The 20,535-nt window shown below is 35.6% G+C and overlaps 1 protein-coding gene across 1 annotated transcript in view; it reads right to left on the bottom strand.

Annotated features, from left to right (window-relative positions):
- HSPA4L (heat shock protein family A (Hsp70) member 4 like) overlaps positions 1-20,219 on the bottom strand; it is a 49,269-nt gene extending 29,050 nt beyond the window's left edge. The window contains exons 1-6 of the mRNA XM_060012962.1: positions 19,888-20,219; positions 9,134-9,191; positions 7,029-7,169; positions 3,608-3,730; positions 714-813; positions 218-351 (exon numbers count right to left, since the gene is read on the bottom strand). Of these exons, the coding sequence (XP_059868945.1) occupies positions 218-351; positions 714-813; positions 3,608-3,730; positions 7,029-7,169; positions 9,134-9,191; positions 19,888-19,994 (663 nt within the window). The 5' untranslated portion in view covers positions 19,995-20,219. The remainder of the gene's footprint in view (positions 1-217; positions 352-713; positions 814-3,607; positions 3,731-7,028; positions 7,170-9,133; positions 9,192-19,887) is intronic.
- Positions 20,220-20,535: the final 316 nt, after the last annotated feature.

The raw sequence follows: 20,535 nt of genomic DNA, 5'->3' as shown, positions 1-20,535 counted from the left end.
ATTAACTCATTTTATCCTCAACAAGTCTATGAGGTACTTACTGATAATATCCTCAGGTGAGGAACCTGAGATTTGGGGAGGTTAAGTAACTTGCTCAAGGTCACAGTTTTTAAGTGGCAGAGCCAGGATTTAAACCCAAGCATTAGGGTTCTCTATATAGTCTCATATGCTCTCAGACATTAAAATTAAATATATAGTAAATCATTTATTTACTTACTTTAAGTTTTCCTTTGTTAAAAGCACAAACTGAGATCTGGTAGGCAGAATGTCCCATATCAATAAATATTACATTTCTTGGTTTCTCATCTAATGGAGGAAGATCCTGTTTATAAATTCCATATGCCAGTGCAACTATGTAAGAACAAAGAATTAGGTTAATTCCAGCCTAGCAATCACTTGGGAAACAATAGGCAAGTCATGTTGATACTACATTTTAACACACAGTAGAGTAATACAAATTATTAGTTTCAAAGTAAATTCACTTTTCACAAATTGGTTAATGTTTTTTTCTCTACCCATCTATAACCCTATAATATTAATGACTCTTACAGCCAATGAAAGACATGTTTAAACTCTGCCATAATGTTGTGCTCCAAAATGACAAGCTTATATCAGTACATAATAGAGTTAAAAAATAAATGCTTTGTATTAATTAGAAAAAAGACTATAATAATATTTTTCTGACAGTAATTTTCAAATTGCAAACTGCTCACCTGCAGTAGTTTCATTCATTAGCCTTAAACAATTTAAGCCTGCAACCTGGGCTGCAGCCATCACAGATCTTCTCTCAGCATCAGTGAAAAAGCTCGGAATCTGGTGTTGCAAAACAATAATTGTTATTAGTTCAATGTAACAGATTTTACTTAAACATTTCATCAATTGAAAAATGAACTTATGTACAGCTTAAGGCAAAGACTGGTGTTCTAATAAAATAAATGAGGAAAAAATACTAGTTTCTTTTTTAAGGTTGGCAATTTCTACATCATAAAGTTTGACCTAAAGTATGAACACAAATTTAAAGCAATTAGCAAAACAGAATTAATATTGTAGGATTTCAAAAATATGTTAAATCCTTCTCATGTTGGTCTATAAAAATACTTATTTGTTAATCTTTAATAATGAAACACTAAAAACCCAAGAGTCTATTAAAATGAGATTGGTTAAATATGTTATATCCACATAATGGAATCCTACATAGATGTTAGAATCAGATCGATCTGAATTGTCATGGAATAGTATCTTTATTACATTAAAAAAAGGGGGCATGTAGAGCATGATTTCATTTTTGTGTATGTATGTACTACTAGAAGAATATATTTCCAAATGTTTACAATGGTTGTATTTCAAAGGGAGGGGGAACTATATTGCAGGGGACTTATGATGAGCATGTGTTTCTTTATAAATCACGAAAAAACATTAAATATATTTCTATTAAAAAATAAACTCTTAATTTAAAACTAATAATTAAGATTACATATACTTATTACTGTCAAACTAAGAAGCACTTTCATTTGGTCTACAGACAGATTTCTAAAAAGCTAATTAAGTATATCCATGTATAAAACTTGGGGCTCTTCCAATTTTAAGTAAGTAGTCTCCTCCAATCTTAGTGCTTTTTGAATTTAGAAATTTCATTTAATAGATAATAACACAAAAAGAACTTGAATTTTGATAAGTTTGTATATCCTGATTTTGGTATTATCCTTCAGACAAAAATCTAAATTATAAGGTATGGTTCACTTAATTTTCACTAAGCACTTATGTACCAGTACTTTTCTAGCCATTAGGGATATGACAGTGCATAGAGCAGAAAATACTTCCCTTTGTACAGCTCACATGGGTCTACTGCACTGATTACAAAGTTAATAATGCCCAAGAAGTTCACAATGCCATGTTCTGATACTAATTTCTGACATGAAAGTAAAATCAAGTATGGCTAAATAAATAGGGATGGATTTGAATTTAAGATACATTCTTAAAATGTGCACCATTCTGACATATACTTTCAAGTAGCAGTATAATGGAAGAGTTATGACCACAAGTTATTTAACTTCTCTGTGTCTCAGTTTTTTCATCTGTGAAATTGAGGTTAATAATATCCTACCTACAGAGTGGTTCTGAGGATTAAATGGGTTAATACACGTTAAATGCCTTTAATAGGGCCTGGACAATGGTAAACTCTATCATTTACTATAACAAAATGACTGGAAAACAAAATACTAAGCTAATATTTTTCTCTCATTTAAAAATTCTATATACACCTGACAGGGACTTCCCTGGTGGCACAGTGGTTAAGACTCCATGTTCCCAATACAGGAGGCCCAGGTTCGATCCCTGGTCAAGGCTAGATCCCACACGCATGCCAGAACTAAGGAGCCCGCCTTTCGCAACTAAGACCCAGCACAACCAAATAAATAAATATTTAAAAAAATAAATAAATACACCTGACAAATTTTAATTACTAAATTCATTGAAGAGTTCATAATACGATTCTATTTTTCTGATGACATGAGACTCCTGAACTTACGTAGTCAAGTTTAACAATACTAAGAATATATTCACATTTAGGTGACAACATATAACTTAAAAACTAGTTATCAATATATAATGGGATCTCAAGAGATAAAACAGGGGGTAAAAGATTAAACGCTTTGTTAAGAATCTTTAAAAGACAGATCTTTTCTTTCTGAAAAGTACTGCATGATCTCACCTATATGTGGAATCTAAAAAAGTCTAATTCATATGATAGAGTAGAATGGTGGTTAACAGGGGCAGGGAGTCGGGGAAATGGGGAGACAGTGGCCAAAGGGTACAAAATGTCAGTTATGTAGAATGAATAAGTTCTAGAAATCTAATGTACAGCATGGTGACTACACTTAACAATACTCTATTATATACTGGAAATGTGCTAAGAAAGTAGATCTCAGGTATTCTCACCACACAAACACAAAAAAAGTAACCACAGGAGATGGATACGTTAATTTGCTTGACTGTAGTGATCATTTCACTATGTATATCAAAGCATCATGTTGTTCATCTTATATAAAAACAATTTTTATCTTAAAGCCTCAAGTGGATTTTGAGGGGTGATAAATGTGTTTATTATACTGATTGTGATGATGATGGTTTCACGGGTGTATGCGTATGTCAAAACTTCTGGAAGTATAGACGTTAAATACATCTAATTTATCATTTTAAAAAAAGGATCTTTTATTTCTGATACAGAATATACAGAATCTCAAATTCCCAACTGGGCATTTTCAACCTTTGACGTAAATGTTACTAAGGTCGGTCCCTAGGGGTGGGACATTAAGTGCTACCTGGAAAGATTCTTAGGGATAAGTGGCAGGTACAGCAGTCACCAACTAATCAAATACATTAGTTTTTATTTTAAGATTCACTGATTATCACAGTTAACTTTATGGGAAACTCAATCCTGAACTTTATCAAATAAAATAATTTTTTAACATAAAAGTAAAAATGGATTTAGGTTATTCACTGGATAAGGGCAGAAGGAATAAAGAAAAGGGAAGAAAAATATTTCATTACAACATTAATACACTGGAAAATGAGATTCAAGAGTGTTCATTACTGAGGTAAAACTTACTGAAATCACACAGTCAGCCACTGGTTTCTTCAAAGCATTTTCTGAAGTCTCTTTAAGCTTAGCCAACAGCATTCCAGTAACTTGCTCGATTGCAAAAGGTCTCTCTTCTTCTAGGTATCGTGCCTAAAGCCAAAAGAGGAGATATTTATCAAGAGTCATTTATTGACCTAGTATTTTATGAGCACCTACCTTATACATGATCGATACACAACAGTGAAAAAGGCAAAGTCCTTGCTCAATGAAGTTATATACCAAAAGGATTGCTCTCGTATCATTATGTCTCATCTCTGAAGTTCCAGTGCCTTACACATAGTATTACAACCAAATAAATTATCAAGAGTGTCTTTACATGCTCCAGATCCCCATCTCCCAGAAGAGCAAGTTTTATCATTCACTACTCTTATAAACAAATAAGGGGAAAAAGATCAAATAATCTTTCTTTTGGAAGTTAGAACTCTTCTTGGGTTTAAAATGAAAACTTTAGTAATACAGTTTTGTGAAAAGGAAATGAGAACACAGCCAAAAAAAATTCCTTATTTAAAAAAAAAGAAATTTAATATATATTACTGTATATAGATGTATACATGGAATTTTTAAATTATTTTTTAAAATAACTACTTCATCTCATACACAGGTTTAAGACTAGGTTGAATTTAAGCACCTAAAATGAAACTTTACAGTGCTTCTTGACCAAGGAATACTGTGCTTTATTCAAGTAATCAAACCCTTTCATAATGACAACCACAATATTTATAAGCAATACAAAGTTACCTTAGAACCCATATGATAACTACATCCAACTTACAGAAGAAAACGCTATGCCTTTTAACTTTGTACCCCAATGGAGTGAATACACTAAACTTTGGAAGAGCTTTAAAGAACTTCTCAAGCAGCACAATGCATGTTTGTATATAAGTGTATAAGTATGCATAAATAATTATACAAAATTTACTTTGAAACAGACTTAAAATTGATAGTCATTTGTTTCCATATCAATTTACAAGTAAGTTCAAAACCAAGCATTACATGAAATTACTGTCTTTAAACATGGGAAGAAATCAAGCACATTGAAACAAGGGAAAATGAATCAAGTACCCATGTGTCTTAGTCTGATTATAGGAGGCACAACAGTACAGTATTTTCAAAAATAATATAAAAGTTAGATGAAATAAACATCAAAGTTTATTCAAACAAATGTCAGAAAAAATAAGTGGATAAAATGCTTGAGAAGTTGAATGCTAAAGATCTTCAGTCTTCAAAAGATGAAGAAACTTAGTTTGACACAGGACTGATTAACGTTTTCAAAGCCTCTTCAACTAGCTTACATGCACTCACTATGACTGTATAAAAATTGTATCACTTAAAAATTAGGTTTTGGCCTAGTGGTCCGGTAGTTAGGACTTGGCGCTTTCACTGCTGTGGGCCGTGGTTCAATCCCTGATTGGGGAACTAAGATCCTGCAAGCTGCACAGCCTGGCCAAAAAAAAAAAAGACATACAAGGTGTTAAAACTTTACTTCGGACTTCTCTGGTGACATAGTGGTTAAGAATCTGCCTGCCAATGCAGGGGACACGGGTTCGAGCCCTGGTCCGGGAAGATCCCACATGCCATGGAGCAACTAAGCCCATGTGCCACAACTACTGAGGCTGCGTGCCACAACTACTGAAGCCCGCATGCCTAGAGTTCGTGCTCTGCAACAAGAGAAGACTTTACTTCTAGTGCATTCTTTCATAAGACATGGCCACCAAAACTAGAGGGCAAAAAAAGATAGAGAAAGTTATGGAGTAGACGGTAAAAGTTCTCATCACAGGGGAAAAAAATTGTGCAGTGATGGATGTTAACTAGACTTACTGTGATCATTCTGAATGTATACATATATTGAATCATTATGTTGTACACCTGAATTAATACAATGTTATATGTCAAAAAAATTAGGTTTTGGCTTTCTGTAAAAATAATTTATTTTGTTTTTATCAAACTACTCACAAAGCATAATTTTTAATTTTCTTTTGAAAGAATAAAAGCAAAAGAATTTAAGTAGTTTAGAATAAAACTGCTCCACAAAGAGTCATTAACCAGAAGTTATCATATCTAAAGGACATGTGAATATTATTTTTTATCTCATTTATTGCTATCATGACCCATCCAGCTTCCTAGTCAGAAACTCCTGATCCACAAATTTCACCTCCTGATCCACAAATTTCACCATTTTTCAACTTGTCTTTAATCTCTCATGGTGTCTTTTTTGAACTACTGTAAGTCTCATGTCTCCTTACTACAACTCATCATCCATCCTGTAGTCAGAACCCTCTTCTAAACATGGAAATATATATCAAGTTTAAAATCAGCTATTAAAATTTTTAACTTTGAGATATAATTCATATCACATAAAGTTTATCCTTCTGAAGTATATAATTCAGTGGTTTTTAGTCTATTCAAAGCTGTACACTGATTACCATTAACTGTAGTACGTTTTCATCACCCTAAAAAGAGTGACCCATTAGCAGTAGTAGTAGTAGATTCACCCATTCCCCCTTACCCTTAACTCCTAGCAACCACACATCTGTTTTCCATGTCTATTGATTTGCCTGATTCTGGATAGCCATAAAAATGGAATCATACAATATGCGGCCTTTTATATCTGCCTTATTTCCAGTTAGCATGTTTTCAAGGTTCATCCATGTTGTAGCACATATCAGTACTTCACTCCTTTTTATGGCCAAATAATATATTCCATTGAATAACTATACCATATTTTGTTTATCCACTCATCAGCTGATGGACGCTTGGGTTGTTTCCACTTTCTGGCTATTATAAATAATGCTATTATGAACATTAGTGTACAAATTTTTGTGTGCACATATGGTTCAATTCTCTTGTGTATATACCTAAGAGTAGAATTGCTGAGCCATATAGTAACTCTGTGGTTTGGGGTATTCTGTTAGTTTTTGTTAACCAATCTATAACTTTCTGTCTCAGGATGTAGAAGTAAAAATCCAGAATCCATCTCTTACTTGGAAGAAGAGTTTGCTTTAATACTTCTGTAATATGTTATAAGATTCTTCTAAATTAGAGAAAGCTCATTATAGAAATTAACATACTTTTGGGGTCTATTTTTCTAAATCACATCTGCCTTTATTCCTTAAAAGTGGTTCACCTCTGAAAGTTCTCCAAATAATAATCCTTTTTTCTTGACAATAAAAGTATTTGGATTAAAAAGATTATTATTCTAAATCAGATTCGTTTTTTGCATTCACTAAAGCATATTACGAAAACTGCCTGTATTTTTGGTATAAAGGTACTGCATCCAGAGGAAAGGAGTTAAATTAAAAAATTTTTAAATATTTAAAAACAGGCAATATTATCATATTTGGTTTCTTTAATTTGAACATATGTTTGCATTCTGGGAATATAAGCTTACCTTAACTCCTGCACTTCCATTAGACATCTTCTGCAGCTCATAGGGAAGCCTGATCCTTTCAGTTTGCACAACAGGATCATCAAATGATCGCCCATGAAGCTTTTTGAAACCATGAATTGTATTTCTTACATTCGTGATTATCTGTTGGCAGTAAACACTTTTATTTATCAATTACTTAATTAATGCAAAATAAACACTATGCTAATACTTGAGAATCACCAAGTCTCCTTATCCTACATATCCAAGTTCAGAATCACACACAATCATTCATTCTTCTGGTTTCTAATTGATAGAAAAATTACACTATTGCCCCTCCAACTCTGCTCCTACCTTAGGAATGTTAGATTCAAAAAAGAAAACTTTAAAACTTTTCAAATAATACAATGAAAATCTATCTACAACTCATTTCTGGCTTTCTTCAACACTTTTGGGCTAATAAATTAGTATCTTTGATTTCTTTCTTTCCACTTTCATTTGTGTTTTTATTTAAACTATGTTTTTTATTGCCATGTTCTTCTTTTACTCTCAATATCTTATTCTTTGTGGTACTATGTTGCTTCCACTGCTGAAAACTGCTCCTAGGCTAGTAAATTAAAACTCCTTCCATGTAACATGATGCTAAGTTAAAGTGTCTTAATTTGTAAATAGCTTGTATTTTGGCAAAGTAATTTTTTTCTTTAACTAGAACATGTAGTTCAAACTATAGAATATTATTGAGATCCAGTTGTTTCCCTCTCAGTGATCTTTAAAGTCAAGTAGATCTTGATCTTCAATTATGAGATGAAAACTACTGGGATGCTGAATTACCATGTTGATCTCTTTAGCTTTTTTGGAGAAGTAACTCATAGTTTGCTTTCTTCAGAGAGTCTGAGGTCTACGATACACTTAGAACATCAGCCAGCGGACTTCCCTGGTGGTCCAGTGGTTAAAGAATCCGCCTTCCAATGCAGGGGACACAACTTCGATCCCTGGTCAGGAAACTAAGATCCCACATGCCACGGGGCAACTAAGCCTACACGCCACAACTGTTGAACTTGCGCGCCTCAACGAGAGAGCCCATGTGCCGCAAACTACAGAGCCCAGACGCTCTGGAGCCAGAGAGCCCATGCACAACAACTAGAGAGAGAAAGCTGGCATGCCACAACTAGAGAGAAGCCCGCAAGCTGCAACTAGAGAGAAGCCTGAGCACCGCAACGAAAAGATCCCGCATGCCTCATCGAAGATCCTGTGTGCCGCAACTAAGACCCAACGCAGCCCCCCAAAATAAGGAAAATTAAAAAAGAAGAAGAAGAAGAAGATCAGCCAGAATACGAGATGTAAACTTTAGTGAAGGGGTCCTTTTGGCACAAACAACATTTGTTTATATGTAATATGAAAATGGAAAAGAAAGAAAAAAATACATTCATACACAGGCCAACTGTAAGACAATCTTCATAAAAAAAATCTTAAGCAAAAATTCGTGGATAAATGAGTCAATTGAATAATTGAGTACAAAAAGTCATGAGGAAAAATGCCCCATTAAACAGACTTATTTTGTAATAAAGAAGACTCAGGTATATATTAAAATGTAAGAAGTAATTGTTAAGGGTTTTGGTTCATGGTAATAAACAAAGTCCAAGGAAGATGAACCTATAGCATGGAATGTTAAAAGTGAATGTTTTATGCAAACGGATTTTAGGAGCCTAGAAATATAAATACTTAAACAGATTCCATGTAAAGTAGTAGTAAAATAGTAGCCACAGAGGATTACTCTGCATATTAGTTTCTCCATTTTTTCCCACCTTCTTTTACAAAGACATCATTCACTTGTTGTAGAAGTATATATTCTAGATAGGAGGATATCCCTCATAGAAAGTGACCATACAAGGAAAAACTGACGCCATTTGGTAGCATACTCTGACTTCACAACTAAGATTTTTTTAAAATAAAATTCAAGAAATATTTTACAACCCAAAGCAAAACATATTTAGTAAGATACAAAGATATAAGGACCAGTCATCTTCTTTATTCTCTTTTTTCACTCTCAAGTACATAAAATGGGAGCTTAGTTACCAATATGAAGTTAACTCTGCCTGTAAGTCAAAACATCTACAGGAACAATTTACCTGGCTCTTAGCTGCATTTCCAATGGCTCGCGTTCTTGATCCCAAAGATATACAGGCTCTAAACAGGAAAAAAACAAAAAGTTTGTTCTCAAGGTATTTTTATACTAATGTGCTATTACTCTGCTTCTCTCTATATAAAAATGAATTAAAGGAATGAATATAATTATGTATTACTCAAAAAAATAGGTTACTGAAATCAGAATTTTACATATTTTTAAACTTTCTTGAGTAACAGAATAGTGGTCAGAATAAAGGTTAGAATTTTTCTTAATGTGCTAATACTTGGCAACACTGTATTGGTCCCAAAATTGTTTTTCAAATTCTACTGGTCTATGACTTACTAAAAAGACTAACTGTATTTAGTTAAGGCCAGGCTCCTTGGATCTAAATCCTGGCCCTGCCCATTAACAGCTGAGTAACCTTGTAGAAATTACCTAACCATTATTTGCCTCAGCTTCCCATCAAGATAGTGTTGATAATAATACCTACTCACAGAGTTGTGTGAAGATTAAGTGAGTGAGTATAGGTAAATGCTTTGAACAATATGATTGTTGCTTTTATTACTGCAAATGTAATTCGGCTTATAAAAACAAGTGTAGAGTAACATTTTTATCAAAAAAACTTTCAAAAAAAATTTCATGTTGTGATTCGAGAAAATGTTTCCATGGTTTCAGTTGTAATTACAGGTAATTATTCATTCAATCAAAAAATATTTACAGGCATTGTGTGTATACTAGCTACAATCACTATGCTTGGAGAATATAGTCTATCAAAAGAAAATCAACATATAAAATAAAATTATGAATGATACTAGCAAAAAAAGAGAATAATCACTTCTAGATAATAAGGTTTAGAAAAGCAGGTGAAAGATGTGATTTCTGAATTAAGACTTGAAAGAAAACATTTTAATATGTATCTGTTTTGTGGAAAAGGACATTCCCAGTATATGTCTATTTTCAACATGACAGCCTGAGTGATCCTCTTAAAGACAAACTCCTCTGCTAAAAACACTTCAATGGTGTCCTATCTCCCCAACAGCCAATAAAGCCCTTCATGGTTTGGTTCTTAGCTGCTCTACTCTGGAACTTCAATCTAGGTACACAGGTCTCCTTGCTATTTCTGGAAGAGGGCAAGCACATTTCTGCATCAGGGGCTTTGTACACACTGTTCTCTCTTTCTGGAACACATGCCATGAGCTCTCACTTCTTTCATGTCTCTGGCTCAAATGTCAGCTTATCCGAGATACCTTCTCTATCTTATATAAATAACATTCTTGCTCCTCCCCAATACATACATCTCCTGTTTCCCCAATTTTATTCTTCTCCATAATGTATCACCATCTGATACAATTTATTTTTTTACTATCTCCACAGTAGGATGTGAACGCCATGTAGGTAGATAATGTATGTCCCATTGCCTTGATCTGCACTATCCAATATGGTAGCCACTAGCCACATGTAGCTAGTAAAATTTAAATTGACTAAAATTAAAAATTCAGTTCCTCAGCATTAGTCACATTTCAAGGGCTCAAGAGCCAAGTGCTTAACAGCTACATATGGCTACTGGATATGCAGAGAACAGAAAATACATAGAACATACACTGTAGAATAGAAAGTTCTGGATAGCACTGGTCTAGACATCTGGTACATAACCAAGGTACTTGCTGAAAGAAAGGGAAGATGACTCCTAAGGTTAATGCTCACTTGGAGACTAGGAAGAATACAACTTTGCTAGTTTCATAGGACATTTTGGTAGATACATCAGAGGGCCAGATTATACAGTGTCTCAAATGATATATTATAAATTTGAAATATATTTCAGTAGGTTATGAGAGTTCATTAAAGGCTTTTGAATAATAGAATGAACACTCCATGCTTACGTATAATACAAAGTGGAAAAAAAAAAAAGATCCCAGAACAGTGCTTTTCAAGGGCTGAACAAGATATTGTTATACTGGGGACACAGGATTTTTCAGGGAAGGCAAGCAGTTAAGTTCATTCAGTCAATTTAACAGATGAATACTGAGTAACTACTACATGCCTGGCACTCTGTTGGGTACTAAAGCTATAATAATAAGGGGAAAAAAGTCAGACATCGTTTGGCTCCCTTGGAACTTATATTGCTATAGAGTCACAGGTGAAAGTAAACTAGGTGGTACAAAAACGGGTACACATGGTGCAACAGCACGAATTGACCTAAAAGAGGATCGGGAATGGCTTATCGGAGAAAGTGATGAGATTTGAAGGAAGAGTAAATGATGATGGATTCAATTAGGGGAGTGTTTGGTGGAGATCGTTTTTTTTTTGGGGGGGGGTGGTTCGCAGGCCTCTCACTGTTGTGGCCTCTCCCGTTGCAGAGAACAGGCTCCGGACGCGCAGGCTCAGTGGCCATGGCTCACGGGCCTAGCTGCTCCACAGCATGTGGGATCTTCCCGGACCAGGGCACGAACCCGTGTCCCCTGCATCGGCAGGCGGACTCTCAACCACTGTGCCACCAGGGAAGCCCTGGTGGAGATCATTTTGACTACAGGAATGGGAGGAAGGCTAGAAGTTATCAATAATCTCTATCAGTACAGTAGCAGCTGAGACAGAAGGAAAAGGAATTAAGAGATTTTAGGAGCTAAAACTCAAAGGACTTTGTGATGAACTAGGTCTTCGCGGTGCAATCCGGCAGCCACCAGACACACGTGGCTATCAGGCACATGAAACGCAGCTAGGCTGTATAAGTACCTCGCGCTAACCAACTGTGACACTGGAGCTCCAGCGCAGTTAATCTGAATTGGATGTATTTATTTTAAGTGTGAAATACACTCTGGATTTTGAAGATTTAAAATTTAAAAAGAAATGTTACAATATCCCATTAATTTTAAAACACTGATTACATGTTGAAATAAGATTCTGAATATAGTGATTTAATCAAGTATATTAAAACTCTGCCTGTTTCTTAGCTTTTTAATGTAACTACTAGAACATTTAAAATTATGTATGTGGCTCACATACATTATATTTATTTTTATTGAACAGTGCTGGAATACATAATAGGAAGAGGTATCAAGAATAATGTCTAGTCCAGTTTGTGTAAGAGGGTAGATAGTGGTGCCATGCAATGGGACAGAAAACACTGTAAGAGAGACACGTTTGGGGATGGACCTTCACAAGTTCTATTTTGGACATGTTGAGATTGAGGTACCTTTGAGACATCCAAGCAGATATATATGTAGGACTAAAATGTTAAATGTGATGAACAGATGAACGAAATGGAAGTTACTTTTAATTGTGATCTGGCCAAAACAGGATATAGTAAGAATCAGTGGTTCAGGTGACATCTTCATTTCTCTTGCAAATAACTCCTTGATTCAACACAGTCTTTGCCAGAGTAGATATCTGCATACCTGATATAGCAATCCACGCGGATGGTTGGCATTCCACCCTAAAACTCATCAGAGAAAACATGGACTTGCCATCTCTTAGCCTGTTTATAGTCCATCTTACTCTCAACTCCATTATTTGGATACACTTCTGAATACTTTTTTCAATACGAGGCTACCAACATTTCAATGCACAGAAAATCTTATTCTTAGGTTGATTCTCAAGAGTTTAACTTGTTAGAACACTTAGTTCCAAATAAGATTGATTCAACTATCATTTATTAAGTGCTGTATTCACTGAAATACGTTTTGCACCTGTATCACTTCACAAGGAAAGCTAAACAGTTATCATTATCAGATATTCTTTTAGGTTAAAAGCAGACAACTTTTAAAGTTTAAAAATTTAATGTTATAACTTGGAAATACCCAGTTTCAATACAGAGAAAATTGTCCTCACACACTAAAGTTCTTCGAATTCCTTCCTTCGATTTTTTTTTTCAAAAAGATTCTAGAACACAGCCATTAAATAAATACCTATCAAGGATTCTCAGAAAAATCAAAATAAGTTAAATACCTATTCTCTTTCAACACTTTTACCTGACCTTTAGTAATACCAAGGAAATTACACACATATTAGGTTGATATAAAAGTTCTTATAGAAAAGGATACTCAACAGTTTATCCAACTATGTATCACATAATCCAATTATATTATACTTTTTATATATTATTTCAACTACTATTTAGAAATTCCATTTTATACCTAAAAGAAAAAAAAAAGGAGAGTTCACAATGCAGCTTAAATATATTATATCCAGTCTGATGTTGCCACCACAGTGGTAGTCTTAGATTCTCAAAGAATGCCACAAAACTCTAAACAAATAAGCAAAGCTTCTGAATGTCCTATATCACTTTTAGTAGAGGAGGGGCATAAAAATCAAATGACAGGATATTACTTTAAGAAAGATGTACTTGTATTTTCCCTTAAAATCTAAGATTAACTTTCTGTCTCTCTTATAAAGCCTATTTTTATAAAGCCAAGGCATGGTTAGGTTGGAGAAAACACATACTGCCAATAGACTATGAAACTTCTCACCTAAGAGGGCAACACTAAATTTGTTTGCTTCTTTATAAAGCAAAGGATTCAAAACCTCCTGATCTTACCATTTACACTTTAAAAATAGCCCTATTTTTAGAAATCTCTGCTTTCCCTTGCCAGTCCCATGAGACCATAATTACTATTTATAGCCTCTTTGGCTATCATTGAGTAGATGCTAAGAAATACAATAGCTGAATTAATGATATGAGAGGACAATCAATTAGTTTAAATCAAAAGGTCCGCTCCTTGCATGGCCAATTTGGCTCTGAATCAAATTGTCAACCGCTGATATGGTTGCCAAGATGTCTATAGAGCAGGGTTTCTCAACCTTGGTACTGCTGACATTTTGGGCTAATTTTTTTTGAGGGAGTGGGGCTATTTTGTGCACTAGAGGATTTCAGGAGCATCTCTGGCCTCTACCTGCTGGAAGCCAGTAGCACTCCTCCTTTCCCCCTCCCCGTGTGACAACCAAAATATCTTCAGATATTGTCAGATACGCTCTAGCGGACAACATCTTCTCCAGCTGAGAACTACTGCATCATTTCCCAAATAGTGTTCTGTACAAAATGATTCCTTAGTGGTTCAAATAACTTGGAGACAACATTCTTAGAGTGTTTCAATGCCTATAAACAAATTAAGGGATCTGAGAGTTTGACAGTAAAGAAAACATCTAGTTATTATTTCTCAAAATTAACTATCTGGAAAAAAGTTGCCCTAGAAGGGGTGGGGGAGGAATGTTCTCAAAAGGACTGATTGTTGCCATTTCCTTTTTAGCTTGCTACTTAAAAGTATAAAACTTCTAGGCATATATGATTTAGTAATAATATAAACTTTTAAATCTTTCAATATGGACAATGCATAAAACATTTTAACAGATAAAAATAATAAAAATTCCTTTAATAGTTTCCAAACGCTTCTAGTAAGCATAATTCACAAATTAGTTTATAACTTGAACCCATTAACAGAAATCACAGACATTTATATAGGTAGACACAATAATTAAAAAGCTGATTAGATACATTAAATGAGACATATTGTTTATTTAGATTAATTATTAGATTAGATATATTATTTTAAAAGCTGACTATCTTACTTAAAATTCATCAGTTCAAAGACAAATATCCATGCACAGTAATTTTAAGTCTTTTGATTATGACTGCCTAGAACAGAGGTTTGCAAATTACCCCTTGCCACTTATTTTTGCAAATTAAGTTTTATTAGAACATGGCTATGGTCATTAATTTGTATTTTAGTGATCACATACTAAAAAGACTACCAATGACATGAAACACCTTCAACTCGTAATAGATATTATGTAATTTGTACCTATCATTCCTTGACTTCTAGAAACTTTTCAGAATTTGTCACCCACAAATTCAAGGCAATGACTGGAGATTCATTTTGTTTCGTGCATAATATTCATACTAAAAGATTTTATAGTTCTAGCTTTGGCCGTGCTTAAGTGTGAGATACCTGCCCACCCACTCCTTTAGGCACAATTTCATTTTTTAAAAAAAGAAGGGTGTGGGAAAGCTGTTCATTGAACTTCGTTTGTCAACAGCAAATTATTTTGAAATGTACACTAATGGTAGTGTATAGATAAACGGAATGCTGTACAACCATTAAAAAGATGAGATAAATTAGAGTCATATGAGCAAGTCTGAGATGTCCACAGTATATTTTGAAAAAAGCAATTGCAAAATATGTATAATGTAATTCTATGTTAAAAAAAAAATCCCAGTTATATACATATACTTGCAAATGTATAGAAACACACTAAAGTTTAGGAGGTGTCTGGGAAGAGAAAAAGGAGATTTACTTTATGTAATTCTTCAGTATTTAAAATATTTTAAATCAAAGTTAATGTAAGCTAATAGTAAAACATACAAACAAAACCATTTCATATAGTACAAAGAATATTTAATTAAAAAAACTGCAAAAATATTCTCCTACTCCAAACTGCTATTATCATAAAAAGTCCTCCTACCCAACGAGCCACTGTTAATGTCTGTAGTTTTGTCATTTTCTGTGTACAAAAATTTTTATTTTCAATACCCCAAGGTAAGTGATTTCTACTTTTGTGCATTGAAGAGGACATCTCACATATTTGAGGTGTAGTGTATAAATAATATTTTCGCCTATTTTCAGATTATACATACACTGGAAAAGAAATAGGGAAAAAGTAATGAAGACAGAAAAACAGAGAATTGAACAGTAAGTCGGATCCTACAGAATGTTGATGACAAAACAAATACGTACACCTAACAAAAATGTCTTGAAATAATAGTTTGATTAAAAGATCCATTTTCCTTACTGTAAAATAAGTTCATAAAAATTCAAAACATTACAGACTATGTATTAAAAGCACACTCTATAATTCTACTGTCAAGAAATATCCATTGTTAATAGTTTATAGTCTTTCCACAATACTTTCCTCCATAGGTTTACACTAACTTATTTTGTGTACATATTTTTTAATGAATTTCTAAATTGAAACAAGATTTTTACATGTTCTTAAAATAACTTAAAAGCATATTAAAACATTTTAAAACAAGATAATACTTCTTAAAAAAATAGCCAAAAATAGATGACTTGACTGATATTAAAGATCCTTCTCTCTACAGTAACTGCCCAAACAATTTGTCCCATGACACCCCCATGAACCCAATATATAGATACCATCCATATGCCAATGGATAATGTAAGGACATTGGGGTTCAGGGGTCAAAGCAGCCTGAAACTGAATCCAGTTCACGGCTTACTAGTTCTTGGCCAAGATACTTAACTTTGCTTAAGGCTTCTTACGGAAAAAGATAGCTAGTATTATCAAACTCATAGAACTGGTGTGATATGTGTGACAGCGCAAACACAATGCTTAGCACCTAGACATCACTATTATCAATACAGGCAGGCAGCATGTTTTAGCTGACCACATGCTTTAATCTGATAATGAATGAGGATTTCTGGCTGCAGTTTTCTTTTCCCATGTGTGAAACTAATCACTTTGATATAACTGAGTCTAGCATGGAAATTCCAATCCCTACATCTATACCTAATCAAGCAATACAAACATATCTAAGGCCTTAAGAATGTACACACTCAGTAATTCTACTTCTAGGAACTTATTTGAAGGAATTAAGGGTCAAAAATTTAGTTATAAAGATAGTTATCGCAACACTGCTTATAAAAAGAAAATATAAACAACCTGAATATCCAATAAGGGATGAATTAAATTAAGGAATGATTATACAGACACTAAAACTAATAGTATAGAAATATATTTTATATATAAAGAGGACACCAAATAGAATATAAAATATAATCTACCCTTGAAATACAAACAGAGAAAACCATCTGGAAGTTTTATTTCTGGATGGAAAAATTATAATTTTCATTTTCATCTTTTAACATGCCTATATTTCTACAATAAACATGTACTATTTGCATAATAATTTTAAATAAGAAAATATTCAGAAAAAATAAGTTAATATTTTATTCAATTTATGCATGTTAATTTCTTTCTTCCTCTTCAATTTATGCACGAGATAAGAGAGGCTAGTACAAGCACTCCCAACTTTACAGAAGGTGAATCTGAAAAACAGGTTTAACTACTTGCCCTTGGTCCCTTAATTGTACACCAAACTTAAGGAATTATCTTTTTCATTAAATTGTTCTTTGTTTATACGTGGGATTCTCCCATGAATCCATAATCAAGTTTGTTAAAGAATGAAACAAATGTGAAAAAGTATGGATGTTGAAACCAACTAAATCAAACATTTCCTACCTCTTTTCCACAGGACCTTTTTATCAATATTTTATCCTATTTTAATCTATTCTATTCTATTCGCCTCAGGTCACGTGGGATATTAGTTCCCTGACCAGGGATCGAACCCGTGCCCCCAGCAGTGGAAGCTCGGAGTCTTAAACACTGGCCTACCCAGGAAGTCCTCACAGGATCTTTTTATAATGTATTTGCATCTCAGAAATACCTGTGTCATATTACCTTGATGTCAGCAACTGGAATATGGAAAAAAATTTTTTTTGAAATGCTAGTTTTTGTGTATTATTAAACACTGTGGTGTATTAGAAAAGTTACAGGTCCTCTAATAGTTATGCTTTTTGCAAGACAGGCATTTAACGAATAAATGTCTAGGGATCAGAAAGGGCTATGTTTTCACTCAAAAATGTAAGCCCTGCAAAGCAAATATACAGTATAAGAACACTGGACTACAGTGAAGTATTAGTTCAGTAACAATAAAAGACATATTTCTGAGATAAATGACAGTACACAGCCACAGAAAGAAGGGAAGAGTTGCTGATACAAGCTAGGAATACAGTCCTTCCACCTTTAGAACTTTCTACTTTGGATTAGGCTCATTAAATCTAGATATTAGAAGTGACTCTCTTACAATCAGAAAGATCATTAACTCTCAGCCACACAGAATTTGCCAGTGTGCTTAAGAATATTAACTAAGAGACTTTTAGAAGACTTAAATAAGCAGCATAATTTCTAAATAACTCTCTTTGAAAGTTTGGCCAGGCTCTTTAAATTTAAAGAGTCATGGACCCACTACTAAGATTTCTGAGCCTGGAAATGCAGTATCTATTTTACAATTCTCGTTTATGACCTTTTAGGATAAGGCTTTAAAGATAAGGGGAACGTCCATCCTACCTCTCACTTTTTCTCCATAGGCTAAGTCCCTGAAGCCAAAGACTGCCCCCATTAACCTTTACTCTGCTGAAAGAGCAGAGTGGAATTTCCTAGTCCTTTTCTGGCAGAAGCCCATATCTGCTGTGGCTTAAAACAAAACGTTGTAGAGATGAAGTCATAAATAGTTCACAATTACTACTTCACCTTCTCATTGTGCATAAAAGCCAGAAAAAGATGTAAAAAGAAGAGTTCTAACAGTACTATGAAAATTAACTGACCTATGCTCACATTTGAGAATACAACGATCCAAAATTTCCGTAAAAGAAATGTAATGCATATAATCCAGAAAAACGTGGTATAAAACCTTATAGAATATTCTTGGAAAGAAACCAAAGCACAAAATGATTCAAGTAAGCTATCGTCAACATCTCCTTGACATAATTTAAATTACTCATAAAAGTGTAGTAATATAATTATTTAAAGGCTTAGCTTAACACTGACAAGATTAGTCTTATATTTAAAGTATTGTATTTTGGACCATTCAGAAGGGTCAAATTAACATGTTTAGTTGCCTCTCCATAGGAAATAAGATATGGACAGTTGGTTTCCTCATAAAATTACCGGTAACAGGAGTCTACAATAAGAAGCTAGTTTTTCATACCCTGTCTTACTTAATTCTATTCTTTGCTAACTTCCCAGATCAGAGAAACAATGGAACTATGGAAACATGTTTCCATGACATAATGCCACTCCTCCTAAGTGTTTCGTTAAGTGTTGTAATGGAATCACTTCACAGTCATGCTTATACAGGGCAGCGGCCTCTGACTCTCCAACGGTTCATTCTGTAGAAATATGCTTTTGGTAGGTTCTAACTCCCCCACTTTCCTTTAATGGATGAACATTACCAATACTTGAGGCCAACGACTCCCATCCCTGATTCTCTCCCTATTAATGTACCATTAACCTACGCCCCTGGAAACCGATCCGATTACCTCGAATTCTCAAGGACACTGAGATAAAAACGTGAATATCTCAATCTCTTCTTTAAAAACAAACAAAAAAGGTTTTCTGGGTCAGATGAACTTGCAACTCATCTTCTGATATCTGCAGTCTAAGCTTTCATTTCCTACTTTTTTTGAGAGAAAGCTGTCACGCTGACAGATGGGGAAAGCAGGAAGGGAAAAAAGAATAAACAGTTTTTCTACTGAGCGAGCGGCGATGCCCGCCCGCGGCCAATAATCCCACACAAGCCCCACTAGGGGTAACCAAAGATCTTTCTCCAGTGTTCCGGACATCGTGGTGGTACCACTCCAATCCCTTTCCCGAAAACTAAAGCAGGGCCGCCGGCGGACAGAGGCGTGGTGGGTGGCGTGGGGGGGGGGGCGGGGAGAGGGGGCGTGGGTACAGAAAGGAGAGATGGGCCAGCTTTCCGAGTTAAGTCCCTTGTCCTTGAAGGAAAAGCAGCTGTGCGGAGCGAGTCCCACCTGGGCGCGCCAACCCGCGGTCCCTAGAGATCGCAGTTGATGCACTGCACCTGTCATCTCAGAGTTCCGCGCATCAGAAGAAACCAGCGGGCGGGACAAGCGTAAGGGTCGGGAGGAGACGTTTCCTAGGGTTATGACCAGACAAGGCACTTACGGGGTACACCTGTCGCTGTACTCATTGGCGATGGTTTCGATGCCGCCACTCCTCGCTACCGCGATGTAGCAGTTGAGAAAGCCGAGGTCAATGCCGACCACAGACATCCCGCCGCCTAATGGTCGGGGGGATGGTGCTGAAGCCCTCTGTGCGGGGACCGCGTCCTCTTCTAGGCTGTTGTTCCTGGAACTGCGACTCCTACGAGAAGCAAAGGAGAGATGACCCGAAGTCGCTGCGCATTAAAACGAGGGCAGCGCGTCGGGGAACCCTGGAGGAGGTGGAGGCCGCCCGCGCCGCAGCCTCCTCCAGCCAGGTCTCTCTCCACTGCGGTTCGGCCGCCTCCAACCGGCAGTTACTTGGGTCTGCGCCTGCGCGTTCGGTCGCTGGGGAGGCGCGCCGGCTCCCCCTCCGCGCCCGAGGCTGCTCCCGGCCTCGACTTCGGCCGCTTCCGTCAGCACTCGGGCAACGGCTGCCCGAGGAGCTGCGGGTTCGAGAAAGATCTGGAAAATGGAGGCGGCTGAGGCCGCCGGGAGTGGGAGGGAGGAGAAGGGGGAGCGGGGAGGATCGGGCAGGAGAGGAGGAGGGTAAGCAGAACTAGCTAGCTCGGTCGCCACCGCGCGGCAGTGGGGCGCACTGCGGCTGGTATAG

The sequence above is a fragment of the Delphinus delphis genome, chromosome 5 (genome assembly GCF_949987515.2).
Source record: "Delphinus delphis chromosome 5, mDelDel1.2, whole genome shotgun sequence".
Classification (NCBI taxonomy): domain Eukaryota; kingdom Metazoa; phylum Chordata; class Mammalia; order Artiodactyla; family Delphinidae; genus Delphinus; species Delphinus delphis.
This window is presented reverse-complemented; position numbering and strand designations above follow the sequence as displayed.